At 36.6% G+C, this 23,718-nt stretch overlaps 1 protein-coding gene across 8 annotated transcripts in view; it reads right to left on the bottom strand.

Moving 5' to 3' along the window:
- Positions 1-23,718, bottom strand: part of COL24A1 (collagen type XXIV alpha 1 chain) — a 371,899-nt gene that overhangs the window by 262,609 nt on the left and 85,572 nt on the right. For 7 of the 8 annotated variants that reach the window (XM_043460779.1, XM_043460785.1, XM_043460778.1 and 4 more), the window contains 4 exons: positions 15,787-15,840; positions 14,525-14,569; positions 6,097-6,150; positions 2,782-2,826 (listed from right to left, as the gene is read on the bottom strand). In XM_043460779.1, coding sequence (XP_043316714.1) covers positions 2,782-2,826; positions 6,097-6,150; positions 14,525-14,569; positions 15,787-15,840 — 198 coding nt within the window. The remainder of the gene's footprint in view (positions 1-2,781; positions 2,827-6,096; positions 6,151-14,524; positions 14,570-15,786; positions 15,841-23,718) is intronic. The other variant, XM_043460783.1, reaches the window with a different exon arrangement.

The following is a 23,718-nucleotide window of genomic DNA, read 5'->3' as shown; positions in this document are numbered from 1 at the left end:
CACCATTAAAGATTACTTATTTTGCCTTAAACTATTTTTAAAATATAATTATTAATAGGTAAGTTGGCTTACAGCTCAACATTCAGAAAACTAAGATCACGGCATCCGGTCCCATCACTTCATGGCAAATAGATGGAGAAACAGGGGAAACAGTGTCAGACTTTATTTTTTCGGGCTCCAAAATCACTGCAGATGGTGACTGCAGCCATGAAATTAAAAGACGCTTACTGCTTGGAAGGAAAGTTCTGACCAACCTAGATAGCATATTAAAAAGCAAAGACATTACTTTGCCAACAAAAGTCTGTCTAGTCAAAGTTATGGTTTTTCCAGTGGTCATGTATGGATGTGAGAGTTGGACTGTGAAGAAAGCTGAGCGCCAAAGAATTGATGCTTTTGAACTGTAGTGTTGAAGACTCTTGAGAGTCCCTTGGACTGCAAGGAGATCCAACCAGTCCATCCTAAAGGAGATCAGTCCTGGCTGTTCATTGGAAGGACTGATGTTGAAGCTGAAACTCCAATACTTTGGCCACCTCACGCAAAGAGTTGACTCATTGGAAAAGACCCTGGTGCTGGGAGGGATTGGGGGCAGAAGAGAAGGGGATGACAGAGGATGAGATGGCTGGATGGCATCACCGACTCGATGGACATGAGTCTGAGTAAACTCCGGGAGTTGGTGATGGACAGGGAGGCCTAGCGTTCTGTGATTCATGGCATAGCAAAGAGTCGGACATGACTGAGCGACTGAACTGAACTGAGCTGAAGGTAACAGTTTAAGCACTGGAAGTAATATAGTAGCATAAGTAAATTAATTAGTTCTTTTACTGACAGCATACTTTGCTGGGGGATGGATGAAAAAAAATAAGACATAAAATGGAGAAGACAAGAATAAAGAAGATAAACTTCACCTAATACAAATTTTGAGACAGCATATATCTGCATATTTAGATTAGAATTTTGACACATGAGAGGTATTTCTGATGGAGTATGTGTATGAGGGATAAACTGTAAAGAAATAATATGCTTGCAGATAAAAAATGGTGATGATGGTAATGGTGATGGTACAGCTTCTGCTGTTATAATTGTTACAAGATTAGCTTTAATGTTGAATGTAATTGCAAGAAAACAAAATGATTGCCTCACTTTTTATTTCTTAGTTTCATAAGTTTGTCTTAATATATTAAACTCATTAAAGTGAAACTTTAAGTTTATTATTTTGACCTTATGTTATAAAAAAATAAATCGTGTTCTTCTAAGTAGTAGGTGGTAGAAGATAGACAGTAGAAAGATCTAAGTAGTAAGAAAAAGGCTGCTGGATTTATATTCAAAGGAGCTGGGTTCAATTCTTTATTTTACCACTTATAACTATGTGATTCTCAGCAAGACTTTTAATATCACTGGCCTTGTTCTCCTCACCCATATAATGGTGACACTGACCTATTCTAATCTATAAGAAATAACACAAAGCTCAAAGAATAAAATTCTTTAAAAGGATATGAATATTCTGGTAAGATTGCAATCCTTTAGCATTACAAGTAAGATTTTAATTACTAGGTTGGCCAAAAGGTTGGTTTGATTTTTTTCCCTAACAGTGTAGAGAAAAACCTGAATGAACTTTTGGGCCAACCCAATATTTACATCAAAATTTTAGAAAAGAAGTTATGAAAGACAATTTTCTTCCTCATAGAATAGAGAGCACAGTGTAGCACACAATGTCTTATCTTAATAAATATCTGAATTGTAATAAAAACAGCACAAGTGAAAAGCGAGTGGCTAATTAGCTATCTGGACTTCCCTCATGGCTCAGAAGGTAAAGAATCTGCCTGCAATGCAGGAGATCCAGGTTCAGTATTTGGGTTGGGAAGATCCCATGGAGAAGGGAATGGCAACCCACTCCAGTAGCCTTGCCTGGAGAATCCCATGTACAGAGGAGCGTGGCAGGATCCATGTGGTTGCAAGGAATAGGACACAACTGAGTCACTAACACCATGTACAAATTAGCTATACCAACACAGACAGGATAACCCAGGAAGACTTCTCCGAACCACAGCTTTCTCACTTGTTAAATATAGGGGTACTAGATAATGTCACAATTTTTAACCATCTCTTAAATTATATTATCAGGCAAAATTCACTTGATTTTTTAAAAAATCTAAATATATAAGAACCTAGTTTCTGAGCTAGCATCTCAAATAGGCATTTTAAAAAGCCCTAAAGCAGAAGGGTGAGTAATGCTATTATTAGTGTGCTAAATTGTCCATGTATTTTCTGTAACATTTTAATTTTAGGACCTTCTCATAAGGCTTCCCTCGTAGCTCAGTTGGTAAAGAATCCACCTGCAATGCAGGAGTCCGCCTGCAATGCAGGAGACCCAGGTTCAATTCCTGAGCCCAGAAGATTCCCTGGAGAAGGAAATGGCAACCCACTTAAGTATTCCTGCCTGGAAAATCCCATAGACAGAGGAGCCTGGCAGGCTACAGTCCATGGGGTCTCAACAGTTGGACATGACTTAGCGACTAAACACCACCGTAAGGATAAAGGTCTCTTCCAGTGGTATAGTAAATGGGTTAGAAGTGTTAAATTCCAAGTTACTTTTTAATCTAAATACTTCTTCATATTCTCAGGTATTATTGGATAGGCTGTTAAAGTGGCAAAATTTAAACTCTGTTGAATGAGATGGATTATGGATGACAAGAACAACAGCTAGCTTAACAGGTGAGAAACATACATATAATTAGATTATATTCCTCTAAACCAAACCTCATAAAACAAGAATCTAATTACCTGTCTTCCCTTAAGCCCCCTCTTTCCACGGATCCCAGGAACACCCTAGAATGTAAAAAAGTCAAAACTAAATACTTATTCCCTTTTTTGATTGGGTTGTTTCTTTTTACATTGGGTTGCATAAACCATTTTTATATTTTAGATATTATTAACTCCTTGTCAGTCATATCATTTGAAAACATTATCTCCCATTCAATAGGTTGTCTCTTCTATTTGTTGATGGTTTCCTACGCTATACAAAAGCCTGTACATTTAATTAAGTCCATTCATTTATTTTTGCTTTAATTTCTTTTCCCTTAAGAGACAGATCCCCAAAAATACTGCTATGATTTATGACAAAGAGTGTTCTACTTATGTAGAACACTTATGGGTACTTATGTACCCATCTAAGAGTTTTATAGTTCCAAGTTTTACATTTTGGTCTTTAATCCATTCTGAGTTTATTTTTGTGAATGGTGTAAGGAAATGTTCTAATTTCATTCTTTTACATGTAGCTTCCCAGTTTTCCCAGCATCCAAAGACATACAGTTAGCTAAGAAGCACATGAAGAGATGCTATATACTGCTAATTATTAGAGAAATGCAAATCAAAACTACATGAGCTATCACCTCACACCTGTCAGAATGGCCACCAATGTTGGCACAAAAACAACACAAACAACAAATGTTGGCAAGGACATGGAAGAAAGGGAACCCTTCTACACTGTTGGCGGGAGTATAAACTGACACAGCCACTATGGAAAACAGTAATGGGGTTCCTCAAAAAACTAAAAACAGAACTACATATGATTCAGCAGTTTGGGAATCACTAACCTGGGAAACACTAATTTGAAAAGACATCTTCATACCAGCACTATTAACAATAGCCAAGACATGGAAGCAACCCTAGGGTCCATAAACAGGTGAATGGATAAATATATCTGTGTGTACATATATATAAATACACATATATTATGTGTGTGTATGTATGTGTGTGTAATATTATAGATCCATAAAAAATTAAATTCTGACATCTGCAGCAGTGGATGGATTTAGAGAATATTATGATTAGTAAAATAAGTCAGAGAAAGATGAATACAGCGTAATATTCCACTTATATGTGGAATCTAAAAAAATAAAACACACAAATACAAACAGCAAAACAGAAATAGACTCACAGATACAGAAAACAAACTAGTGGTTATTCATGGAGAGAGGGAAGGGGGGAGGGGCAAGATAGGGGTATGGGATGAAGAGATAAAAATTAGTATGTTTAAAATACCTAAGCACTAGGGAATATACTCTCTGGCACAGGGAAGTATAGCCATTATTTTGTAATAACTTTTAATGGAGTATAATCCATCAAAATATTGAACCAAGATGCTGTGTACCTAAAATATTGTAAAATCAGCTATACTTCAAAAGAGTAAATATTTACCAAATCACTGAGTTATTTTTTCCAAATGTCAATTTATGGAGTATGACAAAGAGAAAAATACATTATATTTTAAACTGCAGTGATATTTAGAAGAGTGTCAATATACTAATTTAATTCAAGTGGCCCCTTTTCTTCTTTGTAACAAAACCTTGATTTTATTCAGAAATCCATCCCATCTGTATTTCCAAATGGGAATCCTGCCATTCCTCTGGTGATAATTATTTGTCCAGAGGTAGTATGCAACCAAAGTTGGTACAATCAGACAAACAGGAGTCTTATTTTCTGTACCCAGCAGACAATTACCGCCTGTCTCCCTGTTTCTCTGGCTGAATAAACAAAGGCATATTTAGCCCTTGCATTGGGAATCTTGCAATCATATGAGAAATCAGTCTTATGATAAAGCCAACACTGGTTAAGGCAAGGTGGAGAAAATGATGATCTCACTGTGCTCACAGGATCACACTCTACCTAGATTCCACCTACCTGTGCGTTTCTGGTCATAAGAAGCGGTGGCAGGAGACTGTACTCAAGTACTCAGGTTTTAGAGCTAGAATATCTATGTTTAAATTCTCATTCTATTATCTGTGTATAGTCTTAGGTAAATCTCTCTGGGTGCCTCATTTTCTTCATCTATAGTGAGAATTATAAGACTGTCTCACTGGGTATTGCAAGATTAAATGAATAAATATGAAGCATTTACATAGTGACTTGCATATATATAACCATTACAATAAATCATTTGCTGTTATCGTCATTTATTTAAAATCTCCTCATTTTGAAGGCAGTTTGAAATGAAATTTTTTGTCACTTGTAACCTAAAGCATACTTATTGATACAATCCCTTGAGACATAATCACTTTCATAAGCCCTTGAGACTAAGAAATCTGTCAGAACTATGTAGCCTGGGGTTTTTGTATATGCAGGTAAGTTAGCAGATATCAATGGTTGAAGTAATCCATTTACTTTCAGCTGAACAGTGGTTAACAAAAATATTCATCTAATATCGCTACTGAAAAAAAAAGAGTTCAAAGGTGAGCAAGAGGACATTGTGCCTATTGACGGTCAGTGTCACTGGGGTCCTTAAATCCAAGATGATGACATTTTTCAAGAACATATAACTTTGGTTTATTTAGTACATCAATTACTAGAAATAAGTTCATGCCAACAGGTCTGGAAAGGACTGCATCATAAGCAGCAGAGTTATTAATAATGTAAACTGTATACAGTAAGTCCCCTACATATGAACCTTCAAGTTGCAAACTTTCAAAGATGTGAATGTGTACCTGGTTCCAGCAGGGAACCAAAACCTATGCCATCAGCATCAGTCACAAGAGAAGCTACAGCTTGCCCTTCACCTCCTACTGCGGATGATCCTTCAGCTCTACCATCTCCCACCTCTTCTCCCTCCTCCAGCCAGTAATTCTTCTTGCCTGTTCATTCTATGCCAGGCCTGTACACCAGTTGTTGTACTGGATGACTATATTTTTCAAGGTACAGTACTGTAAGATTAAAACTCTTTTGTGTTTGTTTTAATGTATTATTTGTGTGAAAAGTATTAAAAACCGATTACATAAAAAAAAAAAAACAAAAACGATTACAGTACAGTACTATACAGCTGACTGTGTTAGTTGGGTACCTAGGCTAACTCTGTTGGATTTACAAACAAACTGTATTTACCGAAGAGCACTCTTTTCTAGGTAGGGGACTAACCGTGACTCCTTTGGGTCAATAAGAAGCAGTTCAATTCTTTGCATGATAGAATGAAAACATCGTCTAATTTTTCTTAAAGCTGGCTTGTTTCACTCAGTAAGATTACCTGACATCTGGGTTTATCAGTACTGTTATACTTTACCCTAACTATACCACATTATAAATAATCTTTGAAGGAAACAGACTTACTCTTTCTCCTTCAGGTCCCAGTTGTCCTACTTCTCCAGGAGAGCCAATGAAACCCTTAAAGAAATCAAACAATCTTTGTATTATCTCATTTAAATAGTCACCCTTAAGTATATAATTCTAAATTGAGATACTTAAAATGTATTCATAGTAATATGAATTATAAGGCTTAACAGTATAATAACCTTGTTGCTTTTTTTCCTAAAAGTTACAGATCCATCTTTTCATTTAAAAAAAAGTCAGAAATATAATTTAGACAAATATAATTTAGGCTCATAAAAATCAACAAGCCCAAGTTTGTTTCTACACTGACTATTACAAAGGGCAGAAAATACAGATATACAATTAACTAAAATGTAAGGCAGAAAGGAGGTATCCAAGAACAAGAAATATGGAGGAGGGAGAGAGTCATTCCAATGCGGCAGGAGGTAAAGACAATCAAAGAAGATTTCAAAGAAGCCTGGCACTTGAGATAGGCCTACAGAGTGGGTAAGATATTGATAAGCAGATAATGGAGCAAGAACACTACAGGCAGAACCTCAGTAAGCAGAAACAAGACAGAGAGGACTACAGGAGTGCTTATAAATGGTTAACTGACAGCTTCTTATGAGTGAGGCGCTTTGGAGAAAAGCAGCCCCACACTGCCTTCATGGAAGTTCCCACTGGTCTGAGAAACAAGGGCTGCATCTAAGTAACAATGCAGGCTACTCTGTAGTACCACACCTTAGTTACACCTCACCTGTGGCAAATAATAACCTGTTTCATCAATTTAATGAATCAAGTGTATGGTAGTTTAGAGAACAGATTAAGGAAAGCCTTAAATTTCAGCCTAAGAATTTTAGACTTTACATTTTAGGTAACTGGAAACTACTGGACATTGGGGGAGTATGGTAATGACCTGATCTTAAGCTGTTTCTCTAAAATATTAAGCTGTTGATAGAACATAGAATATACCCCAGACAGGAAACACTGAACGTAGGAAATCTTGTTAGAATACAGCTGCAATGGTCCATATTTGAAAGAACATGAATCTGGGTCACTGATGCACAAAACATGATTTTAGTGCCCTGTGGGCGCCAGGAATTGGGATTATAAAAATGAATATGAAAATCAGTGTCCTCGAGAAGCTGACAGTTTATTAGGAAGAAGTCATACAAATAACTGTCATATCATAAAATAATTGTGACATGATTATGTGACAGGTGATAAGATAAACACAAACGGAAACTTTGACTGGCAGAATAACCAATACTGTCTAGAGGGAAGGTTTAGGAAAGCTTTGCAGAGGAGGCAACTTTTGAGCTGAGTCTTGAAGGATAGGAAAGGCATTCCATGCAGGTGAAAAATAGTTGGGTGTTACCATGGTAGGATGAACCCTTTTCTTTGACAAGGAAAAACACCTTTTTGAACAAGCAACAAATAAGAGAAAAGATAATTGGTTTCCTTCTACTTAACTTTAATGATAATATATCTATAATTTGTTTGCTTAAAAGTCAAGCATCTGGAGTATAGAGAAACTTTCTTTAAAAATGAAGCATCCAAAAGTATTTCTGATTACCAAAACATTTAGAATTATGATGGCAAGCTACATGTATTTCAGAATCATCAGCTACAGATGGTCTCAAATTTAAATACAGTTAACTTTTACTTTTAACATACACAACTGAAATTTTGCTTATAAATAAAAAGAACAAACATTCAACTCAGCTGAAAACTCAGGAGCTGAAAAGTCAGACCTCTACTTAACACAGTCTGCACAGAACCAGCACAACATTTTAGAAATAAAGATTTTAAAGGGAACAATGCTATGTATCATTATGTAGGTGTTTCAGAAAAGTTTCTTGATAATTATTATAATAATTATAAGAGAAATAAAATGTCAGCAGCATCCAACAAAGAAATCACATGGGTTTGTCATCATTCTAAAAACTACCACTAAACTGGAGTTTAGGGTGTAAACAAGGAGCACAAAAAAAATAATACTAATACACATGGCTTTGCTTCTTGGATTGAAGTTTGTATATCCAAACAGAGGCAATTCTGTATTGTGTAAGACAGAGGCAATTCTGTCACCATCAGGGCAAATAAAAACATCAGGAGAGGTTTACATACTTCTACTTTTTGAGATACCTGGCCAGTTATTACACAAAGAGATACTAAAGGAGGGCTGCAAAATGATTTCAAACATTCATATTTTAAAAATAATTATTTTAACACCAGGAAATGCAACCAAATAGGGAGATTCAAAAGATAATTTATCACATGATTTATAAAAATATTAATTTACAGTATATAGCATGTGGTATTATCCAGTAATAGGACACAAATTAAATAAAAACCATAATCCTGTCAGTGTATATTTGTTTTGAACAAATTTTGTTTTTTGAACATTTGTAGTTATTAATAATATCAAAGTTTACATTTGGACTCTTTGTGAATATGAAACCTAGAGAAATGGCTCTGCTGACTCTTCCCTCACTCCCAAAGGAAAATGAAAGGATTAAATCAATTAAATTAGTCAGAAAAGGATTAGTTTTTTTTTTTTTAATGCTTTCATGAAGTTGCCATCAAAACATAAAAAAAATTAAAAAGGGTTACACCCTAGAGAGTAATTTTCAACACAAATGGGGGAAAAAGGAACAAAAGGATAGATAATATGATACAAAAATGACAAAAAGGAGAACTTAGAAAAGTTAAAGGAATCACAGGAGCAAGATGAGAAAATGTAGTAAAAGAAAACTGCACAGCGCCAAATAACAGGTCTACAACTTTAGCTCACACACACAAGTAACTCCCAAATTCCAGAAAAATGATAAAATCTGCAGAGAAAGTGCATGCCATGTGGTAGGCACTGTGCTTTAGGAATATTAAGCTCAGGTAGTTCTCATAAGCACCTAGAGGTAAGTTTCATTTTCACCTTTTAATAAGTTAAGAAAAATGAGACACAGAAGAGATTAATGGCATCGAAAGTCACAAAGCTAGTAAATGAGGGGTTGGTGGTGGGGGGGAAGCAGTCTTGTCTAACTCCAAAGCCTATGTTCTTATCCAGTAATCTCTCCTTGTTTTCCAAATCCAAGTAAGTATGTGCGTTCAGTGCAGCTTTAATAAAATATACATCACTTTTCCCCATTATATTTTCACTTGGTGCAAGGGTAGAGACAGCACAGGATAGTGGAAGAGTACAGAGCTAAAGGTGAGAAGATGTTGGTTTGAGTACTGCTACGACTAGATCAAACCATGTCAGTTCCACAGCTGACTGTTTTCTCATCTGTAAAATGGAGACAATATATGTGTTCTCCTACTTCACAGGATTGATAGCAAAATTAAAGAAGAAAATACACATGACATATTTGAAAATGTTTAAGAATTTTTTAAAAATTAAGGCATCATTATAGCACATACATTAAAACACATGTTTTCTGGCTACATGGAGCTACTGATGGGCATGTACCTGCTAGTCAGGGCCTGACAAAACGTGATCCACTGGAGAAGTGAATGGCAAACCAATTCAGTATTCTTGCCTTAAGAACCCCATGAACACAATGAAAAGGTAAAAGTATATGACACCAGAAGATAAGCCCCCCAGGTTGGTAGGTGTCCAACAGGCAACTGGGGAAGAGCAGAGAAATAGCTCCGGAAAGAATGAAGAGGCTGGGCAAAAGCAGAAATGTTGCTCAGCTGTGGATATGTCTGGTGGTTAAAGTCAAGTCCAATGCTGTAAAGAACAATACTGCATAGGAACCTGGAATGTTAGGCCCATAAATCAAGGTAAATTGGATGTGGTCAAGTAGGAGATGGCAAGAGTGAACATTGACATTCTGGAAATCAGTGAACTTAAATAGACGAGAATGGGCGAATTTAATTCAAATGATCATTATATCTTCTACTGTGAATAAGAATACCTTAGAAGAAATGGAGAAGCCCTCATAGTCAAAAAGAGAATCTGAAATGCAGTACTTGGGTGCAGTCTCAAAAACGACAGAATGATCTCTGTTCATATCCAAGGCAAACCATTCAACATCACAGTAATCCAAGCCTATGCCCCAACCACTAATGCCAAAGAAGTTGAAGTGGAACGGTTCTATGAAGACCTACAAGACCTTCTAGAACTACCAACAAAAAATGATGCCCTTTTCATCATAGGGGACTGGAATGCAAACGTAGGAAGCCAAGAGACACATGGAGTAACAGGCAAGCTTGGCCTTGGAGTGCAAAATGAAGCAGGGCAAAGGCTAACAGACTTTTGCCAAGAGAACACACTCGTCAGAGCAAACACTCTCTGCCAACAATACAAGAGACAACTCTATACATAGATGTCATTGGATGGTGAATACCGAAATCAGATTGATTATATTCTTTGCAGCTGAATATGGAGAAACTAGACACAGTCAGCTAAAAAAAAAAAAAAAAAACCTGGGAATGACTGTGACTCAGATCATGAGCTCCTTATTGCAAATACAGACTTAAATTGAAGAAAGGAGGGAAAACCACTAGACCATTCAGGTATGACCTAAATCAAACCCCTTATGAATATACAGTGTAGGTGACAAACAGATTCAAGGGATTAGATCTAGTAGATGGAGGGCCAGAAGAACTATGGATAGAGGTTTGCAACACTGTTCAGGAGGTGATCAAAAACATCCCCAAGAAAAAGAAATGCAAAAAGGCAAAATGGTTGTCTGAGGAGGCGTTACAAACAGCTGAGAAAAGAAGAGAAGAGAAAGACAAAGGAGAAAGCGAAAGATATACCCAACTGAGTTCCAGAGTTCCAGAGAATAGCAAGAAAAGATAACAAAGGCTTAAGTGAACAATGCAAAGAAATAAAGGAAAATGATAGACTGGGAAAGACTAGAAATCTCTTCAAGAAAATTGTAGATACCAAGGGAATACTTTATGCAAAGATGGGCACAATAAAGGAAAGAAATGGCAGGAATACACAGGAGAACTATATAAAAAAATATCTTAATGACCCAGATGGAGAAGGAAATGGCAACCCACTCCAGTTTTCTTGCCTGGAGAATCCCAGGGATGGAGGAGCCTGGTGGGCTGCCGTCTGTGGGGATGCACAGAGTCGGACACAACTGAAGTTACTTAGCAGTTGCAACAGCAATGACCCAGACAACCACAAAATGGTGTGGTCACTCACCTAGAGCCAGATAGCCTGGAATGTGAAGTTCAGTGGCCCTTGGAAACACCACTATGAATAAAGCCAGTAGAGGTGATGGAATTCCAAATGAACTATTGCAAATTCTAAAAGATGATGCTGTTAAAGTGCTTCATTCAATATGCCAACAGATGTGGAAAACTCAGCAGTGACCACAGGACTGGAAAAGGTCAGTTTTCATTCCAATTCCAAAGGAAGGCAATGTCAAAAAATGTTCAAACTACTGTACAATTGCACTCATTTCACATGCTAGCAAAGTAATGCTCAAAATCCTTCAGCTAGGCTTATGCAGTATGTGAACCATGAACTTCCAGATGTTCAAGGTGTATTTAAAAAAGGCAGAGGAATCAGAGATCAAATTGCCAACATCAGCTGGATCATAGAAAAAGCAAGGGAATTCCAGAAAAACATCTACTTCTGCTTCATAGACTATACTAAAGCCTCTGACTGTGTGGATCACAACAAACGATGGAAAATTCTTAAAGAGACAGGAACACCAGACCACCTTATCTCTTTCCTGAAAAGCTGTATGCAGGACAAGATGCAACAGTTAGAACTGGACATGGAACAATGGACTGGTTCAAAATTGGGAAAGGAGTACATCAAGGCTGTATGTTGTCACCTGTTTATTTACTTCTAAGAAGAGTACATCATGTGAAATGTCGGGCTGGATGAATCACAAGCTGGAAACAAGATTACTGGGAGAAATATCAACAACCTCAGATATGCAGATGATACTAATTTCATGGCAGAGAACAAAAAGGAACTAAAGAGCCTCTTGATGAAGGGGAAAGAGGAGAGTAAAAAGTTGGCTTAAAACACAGTAGTCAAAAAACAAAGGCATCATTGTCCCATCACTTCATAGCAAATAAATGGAGAAAAAGGGGAAACAGTGAAAAACTTTTCTTTTCTTTTCTTGTGTTCCAAAAATTACTGTGAATGGTGACTGTAGCCATGAAATTAAAAGACACTCACTCCTTTGAAGAAAACCTATGACCAACCTAGACAGTGTATTAAAAAGCAGAGACATCACTTGGCTGACAACGGCCCATCTAGTCAAAGCTATGATATTTCCAGTAGTCATGTACGAATATGAGTTGGACCATAAAGAAGGCAGAGCAACAAAGAATTGCTGCTTTAAAACTGTGGTGCTGGAGAAGACTCTTAAGAGTCCCTTGGACAGCAAGGAGATCAAACTAGTCAATCCTAAAGGAAATCAATCCTGAATATTCATTGGAATGATTGATGCTGAAGTTCAAGCTCCAAAAATTTGGCTACTTGATGCGAAGAGGCGACTCCTTGGAAAAGACCTTGATGCTAAGAAAGATTGAGGGCAAGAGGAGACAGGGGCGACAGAGGATGAGATGGTTGGATGGCATCACTGACTCAATGGACATGAGTTGCGCAAACTCCAGGAGATGGTGAAGAACAGGGGAGCCTAGTGTGCTGCAGTTCATGGGTTTGCAAAGAGTTGGCATGACTTAGCGACTAAATAACAACAACAATAGCACACACTGTTTAAATATTTTTTGTTTTCCTTATTTCTAAAAGTTATTTTAGGTAATATAAGGAAGATATAGATTCTGGAAAATAACTGGCTATTAAATAGAGAATTAAAAAAGAAAAATTTTAGTTTTATAAATTTTTCCTAGAATCAGCTTTGATTTTAATGGTTAGAAGTACAAAACTATGTTCTTTTGAACATGTAAGTTTCTTTCTTGCAGCTATTTCTTTAGTCCAGATAGTTTTTGTATTATTACTTCAGCCTTGAATAGGAATTTTTTTGTCTCTTCACATTTCTTTCGTTGTGACTTCTTAAGTTTACATACAGTCACATATAAAAAATATTACAAATGCTTATAGAGTGTATTTCTAACATACCAGAAATGGTATAACATACCATTTTTCAAGGGGCTAGAAAAATAATATAAATAATATATATGTAGGAGCTATCAAAGAATGATGCAAGAACTACCACTGTAAGACTGCTCTCTTTGGCCTTAACAATAAAGATGCATATTAAATAAGTATACCTTCTTAATTCCATGTATATGTGTTAGTATACTGTATTGGTGTTTATCTTTCTGGCTTACTTCACTCTGTATAATGGGCTCCAGTTTCATCCATCTCATTAGACCTGATTCAAATGTATTCTTTTTAATAGTTGAGTAATATTCCATGGTGTATATGTACCACAGCTTCCTTATCCATTCATCTGCTGATGGGCATCTAGGTTGCTTCCATGTCCTGGCTATTATAAACAGTGCTGCGATGAACATTGGGGTGCACGTGTCTCTTTCAGATCTGGTTTCCTCGGTGTGTATGCCCAGGAGTGGGATTGCTGGGTCATATGGCAGTTCTATTTCCAGCTTTTTAAGGAATCTACACACTGTCCTCCATAGTGGCTATACTAGTTTGCATTCCCACCAACAGTGTAAGAGGGTTCCCTTTTCTATACACCCTCTCCAGCATTTATTGCTTGTAGACATTTGGATAGCAGCCATCCTGACTGGCGTGTAATGGTACCTCACTGAGGTTTTGATTTGCATTTCTCTGATAATGAGTGATGTTGAGCATCTTTTCACGTGTTTGTTAGCCATCTGTATGTCTTCTTTGGAGAAATGTCTGTTTAGATCTTTGGCCCATCTTTTGATTGGGTCATTTATTTTTCTGGAATTGAGCTGCAGGAGTTGCTTGTATATTTTTGAGATTAATCCTTTGTTTCTTCATTTGCTATTATTTTCTCCAATTCTGAAGGCTGTCTTTTCACCTTGCTTATAGATTCCTTTGTTGTGCAAAAGCTTTTAAGTTTAATTAGGTCCCATTTGTGATTAACAGCATCGAAACATGTATATTATCAAGTGTGAAACAGATCGCCAGTCCAGATTGGATGCATGAGACAAGGGCTCGGGGCTGGTGCCCTGGGATGACCCAGAGGGATGGGATGGGGAGGGAGGTGGGAGTGGGGTTCAGGATGGGGAACACATGTAAATCCATGGCTGATTCATGTCAATGTATGACAAAAACCACTACAATATTGTAAAGTAATTAGCCTCCAACTAATAAAAATAATTGGGGGGAAAAAAAAGAAAAAAAGGAAAATGTTTTCCAAATCTAAAATAGAAAAATAAGTATACTTCTTTCCAGGCTAAACCCGCATTACATTCAAAGTAATGGAAGTGTGGAAGTGTGAAAATAAGTATTTTGTATATGTCATTCTACTTACATTTAAGCATACTTAACAAAACGATGAAAATGCTTACTCACTCGTACACCTTTAGGTCCTGGATTACCATCTGGTCCAGCTAAACCCTAGTGCAAACAAAAGACATTACCATCATTCTCTAGTACTTTTTAAAGAGTTGTTGATAATTAATAAAAAGGGGCAAATAAAAGATATCATTTTTACAAGTATAAACTTCAGAACTGTATACTTAGTGAAGACCATATACATTTTAGGGATTTTAGAATTTCAGAAGCAAAAAAGCCAATGTATATAATCTATACACAAATATATTTTAGATTTCTAAATAAAGTAGATTAACACAACTGTCAGACACAATTATTTCAGTTATTTCTCATTGGAAAGCCCTGTTCTTTTAGAACAGTTCTAATTCACTTATCTAAAATATATTTCTACTTTAAAAAATAAGTACATTTTTAAACTTCAGATCAATTTCCATATGTCTGAGTATTTATATATTTTTCAGATAAATACAAAACATTACTTGGTACTAAGACTCATGTAATACCCTCCACATACTTTAAAGGTTTAAAAATGGAATTTTATTAATACTAGATTATCTTCTGGCATTTTCAATTCCCTAATTCTAGAGAATAAAAAAGATATTTTATATAAATACAGTTTTCTAGTATGCTAAATGAACAATTAATTTCAAGAGTAAGTAATTAATGAAAGCCTAGGAAAGAAAATTTTTTTCTCTTATTAGCCTATATGAAATAACTAGAAAAAAAAAGAAATAGCTAGAAAGAGTTAGACATTAGAGGGAAATAAATATGAAATGATTAAAATGAATTTTCAAAACAGTATACAAAGACTTGAATCCAATTTAGATAAAAAGTATTCAGATAGTGGTATATGTAGCACCGGCAACTATGTCCCAAGTGTTTATAATTGCATTATTAAAAAATGCTGCATATCAAAGAGAGTCTTAACTCATATCATTACTTCATTTTAGTCAGTGGTAATATTGTAAAATCAGTAGCAACACTGTTTAACATTTTATTAGCCTACTGGGCCATTTTAATTTAAAAAGTTCCATTGAATATCATATCAAACTTGTTTAAAAATCCCACTCTTTTTTTAAGTAAAATTTTTCTGCAATAAAATTTTTGAAGAATTTTTACAATTTTGATGTTAGAATTTTTTGGAATTATTTTGCTATGAATAATTCATTATTTAATAAAATAAACCAATTATCATTTGAACATTAACTCTTGAAATTGGAACATACAATGCATTAACCAAGTGAGACATAAAAAGAAAAGTTTAAATATAGTTACCTCACCTGCCTGCCAGGATAACCACGTGAACCAATATTACCAGTGAACCCTGGAATTCCCTAAAATGAAAAATAAAATAATAAAAAATACAGCAAAGACCAAAGAAGCAAAGAAAGCAAACCTGGGGTATTCATAATACCCAAGGTTTTAAAGAATATTTTTCCATATAAAAATATGAAGAGTCCTGCATGTTGCTTATCTGACTGAAGTCATCTATTTAAAATGAAAATGGCCTCTTTCCTGGCTGGAACCATGGAGGGTGCAGAAGAGAAGGAAAAAAAGGTTCCTGCTATGCCAGAAATCCTTAAGAAAAAGCAAAAGAATTTCACAGAGCTTAAGATCAAGTGCTGAGAAATAATTTGCCTAAATGATGCTTTGAAAGGCAAAAAGTTTATCTATGAAAAAGCTAGGCCCTATCACAAAGAAGACAAGCAGATATACAGAACTGAAATTCAAATGGCTAGGATGGCAAGAAAAGCCAGCAACTTCTATGTGCCCACAGAACCCAAATTGGCACTTGTCATCAGGAACAGAGGTATCAAAGATTTGAAAGGCGTTGCAACTTTGCCTCTGTCAGATGTTCAATGGCACCTCCTGAAGCTCAACAAGGTTTCAATTAACATGCTGAGAAGAGTGGAACCATACATTGCATGTGGTTTAGTCGCTAAGTTGTGTCCAACTGTTGCAACCCCATGGACTGTAGCCTGCCAGGCTCCTCTGTCCATGGGATTCTCAAGGTAAGAATACATTGCATGGGGTTACCCAAACCTGAAGTCAGTAAATTAACATCAAAATCAACAAGCAGTGAATTTTCCTGACAGATAATGTGTTGATCGCTGGTCTCTTGGCAAATATGGCATTATCTGCATGAAGGTCATCTGATTCATGAGATCAGTACTGTTGGAAAACATCTTAAAGAAGCAAACAACTTCCTATGGGCCTTCAAACTGTCTTCTCCGTGAGGTGAGATGAAGAAAAGAGCCATGCATTTTGTAGAAGCTGGAGATGCTGGCAACAGGGAAGACCATATCAACAGGCTTAATAGAAGGATGAACTAAGGTATCTACCATGATTATTTTTGTAATCTCGTCAGTTAAGAAACATGGACTGCTTTCAAATTGAAAAAAAAAAAAAAAAAGAAAATGAGATAAGTTGCTAAATAAAAATGAATACAACTATTAGATTAGGGACCTAAATGAGATACTGATTATTAAATGTGGGATAAATGCAGATAAATATAGGATAAAAAATTCAGTGATACATGAATTTAAAAAAAACATTTACATTAGAGAAAGAGTTGATACATTGTGTAATAACCAGTATCTTTACAGATTGAACTCCTTGTCTCAGCCATCCTGCAACTCCCCTTAATTATCAGAGCACAAGCTTCAGAAGGTAGGTAAATGGATATTAAGTGTTAAATACCTGTATTATGGCATAGGTATATCTAAAAATTCACATAGCAACTTTGAATGGGAAACTCACTTTGAATTGACAACCTTCTGTGCCTGATTTAAGACCCAGTTTACTCAAGGAAGGCTGATACATGGAGACTCAAACAGATAAGAAAGGAAACTTGCTGCAGAACCCTGTGGAAAAGTGAGAAGAAATACCTTCATATGTTGTTACTTTCTTCCACTGATACATGATTCATTCATTCACTTAGGTCTAATACATAACTTGTGAACTAAGGAAATGCCAAAAAAAAAAAAAATGTAAGAAAGGCAATGCCAAAGTATGTTCAAACTACCACACAATTGCACTCATCTCACATGTTAGCAAAGTAATGCTCAAAATTCTCCAAGTCAGGCTTCAACAGTACGTGAACTGTGAACTTCTAGATGTTCAAGCTGGATTTAGAAAAGGCAGAGGAACCAGAGATCAAATTGCTAACATCCACTGGATCATTGAAAAAGAGAGTTCCAGAAAAACACCTACTTCTGCTTTATTGACTGTGCCAAAGCCTTTGATTGTGTGGATCACAACAAACTGTAGAAAATTCTCAAAGAGATAAGAATACCAGACCACCTGATCTGCCTCCTGAGAAATCTGTATGCAGGTCAAGAAGCAACAGTTAGAACCAGACATGGAACAAGAGAATGGTTCCAAATTGGGAAAGGAGTATGTAAAGGCTGTATATTGTCATGCTGTTTATTTAACTTATATGCAGAGTACATCATGTGAAATGACAGGCTGGATGAAACACAAGCTGAATCAAGACTTCCGAAAAACATTAATGACCTCAGATGGACAGATGACACTACCATTATGGGAGAAAGCAAAGAAGAACTAAAGAGCCTCTTGATGAAAGTAAAGGAAGAGAGTGAAAATGTTGGCTTAAAACTCAACATTCAGAAAATTAAGATCATAGCCTTTGGTCCCATCACTTCATGGCAAATAGATGGGGAAACAATGGGAACAATGACAGACTTTATTTTCTGGGGCTCCAAAATCACTGCAGATGGTAACTGCAGCCATGAAATTAAAATATGCTTGCTCCTTGGAAGAAAAGCTATAACCACCTAGACAGCATATTAAAAAGCAGAGACTTTGCCAGCAAAGGTCCATCTAGTCAAATATATTTTTTCTGGTAGTCATGTATGGATGTGAGAGTTGGACTATAAAGAAAGCTGAGCACCAAAGAATTGAAGCTTTTGAACTGTGGTGGTGGAGAAGACTCTTGAGAGTCCCTTGGACAGCAAGGAGATCCAACCAGTTAATCCTAAAGGAAATCAGTCATGAATATTCATTGGAAGGACTGATGCTGAAGCTGAAACCCCACTACTTTGGCCAACTGATGTAAAGAACTGACTCATTTGAAAAGACTCTGATGCTGGGAAAGACTGAAGGCGGGAGGAGAAGGGGACAACAGAGGATGAGCTGGTTGGATGGCATCACTGACTCAATGGACATGAGTTTGAGCAAGTACCGGGAGTTGGTGATGGACAGGGAAGCCTGGTGTGCTGCAGTCCATGGGGTCACAAAGAGTCAGACATGACTGGATGACTGAACTGAACTGAAATGATGATAGCAGTGATAATTTTCATAGATTCTTTATTCTGTAAAAACTCTTCCTGGTGGTTGTTTGTGTTAGATAATAATACTAGTACAAAGGACACTAGTCCTTTGCCCCTCTGCTCTGAAGCATACAGAAGATTGTACTAATTTCTCTAGTTTAACCATAGAAACACTATAAAATTCCTGAAATCTGAAAAATCTAGAGAAAAAACAGTCCAAGAAAGAGGCAAATGAAGGATCACAGTTGAAAGTTTTCACCCTTCCATTCTTTTAGACTCGTATTCTCCTAATATGTCCTTCTCTCCACTTTTCTCAGAATACATTTCTCAGTTTTGTTTTCTCCCTTTTCTCTCCCCCTTCCTTTCCTTGCTTCAACAATTACTATTTACTTAACATTTTTTCTGTGTGTTGGGCTTCCCTCATAGCTCAGTTCGTAAAGAATCCGCCTGCAATGCAGGAGACCCTGGTTCGATTCCAACGCTGGGAAGATCCACTGGAGAAGGAATAGGCTACCCACTCTAGTATTCTTGGATTTCCCTTGTGGCTCAGGTGGTAAAAAATCCACCTGCAATGTGGGAGACCTGGGTTCGATCCCTGGGTGGGGAAGATCCCCTGGAGAAGGGAAAGGCTACTCACTCTTTCTGACCTGGAGAATTCCATGGACTAGTCTATAGTCTATAGACTATTCCATGGTATAGTCCATAGGGTCACAAAGAGTCATACATGACTGAGTGACTTTCACTTCACTTCAACACATTTTTATGTGCTAATCACATCACCATGCAATGTGATTTACAGCTACTTTATATCTATGATATAAAGTATGATAGATACTATGTTCTTCATTCTACATTTGAAGTAAGAAAGATATAGAGAAGTTACGAAATGTGCCTGAGATGGCATAGTAAGTAGCAGATCCTGAATGTAAATCCAGATGATCTGACTAAAGTTGTCATGTGTATATACACACACACACACACACACACACACACACATATATACGACAGTGAAAAACTTAACAGAATGTGAATAAAGAGTGATCTGAGAATTACAGAAAATTCTCATCTACATGTAGAGATTATATCCTATGAATTTCAGAAACTATATTTATGTACTAGAAATTACCTTATTAACATTATACATAGTATATATTTTATCCCTATAATGTTTATTGAGCACTTAAATGCCAAGCACAATTTCAAGTATTTTATATGTATTATCTTATTCAATCTACCCAAACCCTATAAGGTAGATATCATTATCCCTATTTTACAGATGCAAAAAATAAGACACAATGTGTTTGCCACCAGTGGAAAGTCACTCAGCTATGTAGAAAGTCAGAATTTAAGTCAGCAAGTCTAACTCCAGAGACCACCATTAAAGGTTGTCTCCCTAGTGGAGGTTTGAAGTGTAAATAACTTATAGTAGTACTCAAAGGAAAGCCCTCTAATCATGAGATTTGCTTCAGTCTATTTACAAATGCTTCTTCTATTCCCCATCCAACTTTAAAACATACAGGCCTATATCCAGACCTCCAGAAAAACCTTATATTTGGTTATGACAATAGGAAAGAGCGAAATAAACATAAAACGCTGATTTTATTCTGTAGGTTCTGGTTAATGGCAACCACCATCCCTTTCTTTAGTTTCCTAGCCAAATTAGGTTCAGTTCAGTTCAGTCGCTCAGTCGTGTCTGACTCTTTGCGACCCCATGAATCACAGCATGCCAGGCCTCCCTGTCCATCACCAACTCCCGGAGTTGACTCAAACTCATGCCCATCGAGTCGGTGATACCATCCAGCCATCTCATCCTCTGTCGTCCCCTTCTCCTCCCACCCCCAATCCCTCCCAGCACCAGGGTCTTTTCCAATGAGTCAGCTCTTTGCATGCAGTGGCCAAAGTATTGGAGTTTCAGCTTCAGCATCAGTCCTTCCAACGAACACCCAGGACTGATCTCCTTTAGGATGGACTGGTTGGATCTCCTTGCAGTCCAAAGGACTCTCAAGAGTCTTCTCCAACACCACAGTTCAAAAGCATCAATTCTTCGGCACTCAGCTTTCTTCACAGTCCAACTCTCACATCCATACATGACCACTGGAAAAACCATAGCCTTGACCAGACAGACCTTTGTTGGCAGAGTAATGTCTTTGCTTTTTAATATGCTATCTAGGTTGGTCATAACTTTCCTTCCAAGGAGTGTCTTTTAATTTCATGGCTGCAGTCACCATCTGCAGTGATTTTGGAGCCCCCCAAAATAAAGTCTGACACTGTTTCTACTATTTCCCCACCTATTTCCCATAAAGTGATGGGACCAGATGCCATGATCTTAGTTTTCTGAATGTTGAGCTTTAAGTCAACTTTTTCACTCTCCTCTTTCACTTTCATCAAGAGACTTTTTAGTTCCTCTTCACTTTCTGCCATAAGGGTGGTGTCATCTGCATATCTGAGGTTATTGATATTTCTCCCAGCAATCTTGATTCCAGCTTGTGCTTCTTCCAGCCCAGCGTTTCTCATGATGTACTCTGCATATAAGTTAAATAAGCAGGGTGACAATATACAGCCTTGATGTACTCCTTTTCCTATTTGGAACCAGTCTGTTGTCAAATTAGGTTAGTCAACCTCAATTAAAAAACAATCTGTTTTAAGACATAAATGAAATCTGATTTTGAACAGATTTTCATAGAGGGTGTTGAGAGAACATGTAGAGATATAACACATTCCAGCTGCACAGAGAAATACACAGAAGGACTTTATTCGATGACCGAATCCTGCTCTCCTGGAGCAGCAGTAAATAAAGACAGTAAGTAAGCTTTCAGCAGTTGTATGTGGCATAAACATACTCTAAGCCAACCACACCCTAAAATCACTTGGACAACCACAGAGCTCAAAAGACTCAAAAGAAATACTGTAACTCAATGGCTCACTTTAATCTGTAGATTGTCTGGAGTAATTTAGACACAGGGTTATCTCTCTACTCCTGGAAAAATCAGGACTAGTAAACCTGTCCCAATCCCACTTCTCACTTGAAGAATTAAAGCTGACTCTCTGAGTCAGACTTCATTGAGAGTCCAAGCACTGCTAGCATGGGTCCTCCCTGTGTCTTCATTTATTCATTAGTAAATACAATGGTAATATCTAGGTCACAGGATTATAATGTAGAGAAAATAGAACTATGTGGGAAAATATATTTAAAAGCAGGGGTAATTATAATAATTCTTAGTGTTGTGAAGTGTCAAATGAGTTAACATATGGAAATATTCAATACACAATTATACTACTTGAAGTTCCAGTTAACAGTAGTACAGTTTGGCAGCCAATAAAGACTCAGTAAATGACAGCTCTTAATACTGGAGCTTACACAGATGATATAATTACTTTCCTCAATGTTTCTGGCCAGTTAATAGATATTTACAAATTTTCCAGACGGGAATGTCTCCTAGCAATTAGTCATGCTCCTCTTAACGTCCAGTGTTTCCAACAGTTAAAATGCAAAATGATTTTAGTTGTTCCTCGCAGTTATCACCAATTTTGTCTTTTTTCTTCTTGAATTATATAAAATAGAACTGATTCCAATAATACATGTTCTGATCTTTAAAACTGATTTTAGACTCTTCTCACAAGCATACCACCCTCAGAACTAGGACATGTATTCTACTGGAACTAGATAACAGAGCAGTTATGAGAAAACTGGTCAGTACTGACAAACGGTCGGTTTTCTCACTAACTTGTGATGTGTCAGGTTTTCTTCATTGGAATCCACACATTTCTGCCAAAGCAGGATTCTAGGAATTTTTTTCCTTCCCCAGGATCTAATCTCTCTTTCCCTCTTGCCCTTCTGTTGTTTTTTTTTTTTTTTTCTACAAATGCTCAAATGCTTTTCAGCACTCATTTGATCTTGTACTTGAGATTGTTAAGTACTGAAGAAATTAAGATTGTACTTGCTACAAATACATATATTGCTTTTCTTGCCATGTCCAGTAGTTAGCAATCTTGAAAAACTGTGCCTCAGGGACTTAACAGAGCTTACTGTTCCTCTAACATGAATGAACAAAAGAAAAAATTGGCTTTATTTCTTTATTTGTCTTTCCCTCAGGGATAATCCATCACTTTTCTTTCTGGAGCTCCCCTTAGGGCTTTCTGAGGCTCTTTGCTAAATCTCCAATAATGATTTGTCACCTTAGTTAGTATCTAATCTCCCACCCTTTTCACTGATTTATTCATACTGGCCTAGTACACATTGTATTGAAAACAAGAGATTTGACTTTATTTTTTCCTGTGACATAATGATATATTATTTTCTGGTGGGAGAAAGAAGAAATAACATGATTAAAAACTAAACAGTTCCCAAACTGTTTTGACTTTAACATATGTGCGTATATACAGAATGAACAAAAAATAGCATACTGCCATTCTAATTTGGATTTTTATCAAACTTATTTGCATTCCTTCACACAAGGGTAGGGAACTAACAGCTGTGAATAGACTTTGGAGAACAGGCAAGCCCCTGAAACATACAAGAAAATCAGAGTGTGTGTGTGTGCACCTGTGCATATGTATGGATAATCCGGGGACAGGGTTCACAGCATTTATAAGATTCTCACAAGAGTTTATGAATAACAAAAGTTTAAAACAGCTGTTCTGGAGCATATTAGGCAGATAGTTGAAAGTCAGTCTAAGATATAAAAAAATCAACAAAGTTTAGTAGATAATAAATTAGAAGTTTTTCCTGTACTAAAAAGAGTCAAAGAATTAAGAAAAATTGACAGGAAAAAGACATTAAGAAAATTGAAAGCATTAAGAAAAAAATAAGCATTAAAAAAAGCGTTTCCTTAAAAGCATTAAGAAAAACTTAAAGAGTTAAGTGTGGAAAAATAATCTCTCAATGGAGTTTCCCACTGTGTATTTTTTTCACTGGAGAGA

This window comes from Cervus canadensis, chromosome 2, assembly GCF_019320065.1.
Source record: "Cervus canadensis isolate Bull #8, Minnesota chromosome 2, ASM1932006v1, whole genome shotgun sequence".
NCBI lineage: Eukaryota > Metazoa > Chordata > Mammalia > Artiodactyla > Cervidae > Cervus > Cervus canadensis.
The sequence above is the reverse complement of the archived record's forward strand: the minus strand, read 5'-3'. Positions and strand labels throughout refer to the sequence as shown.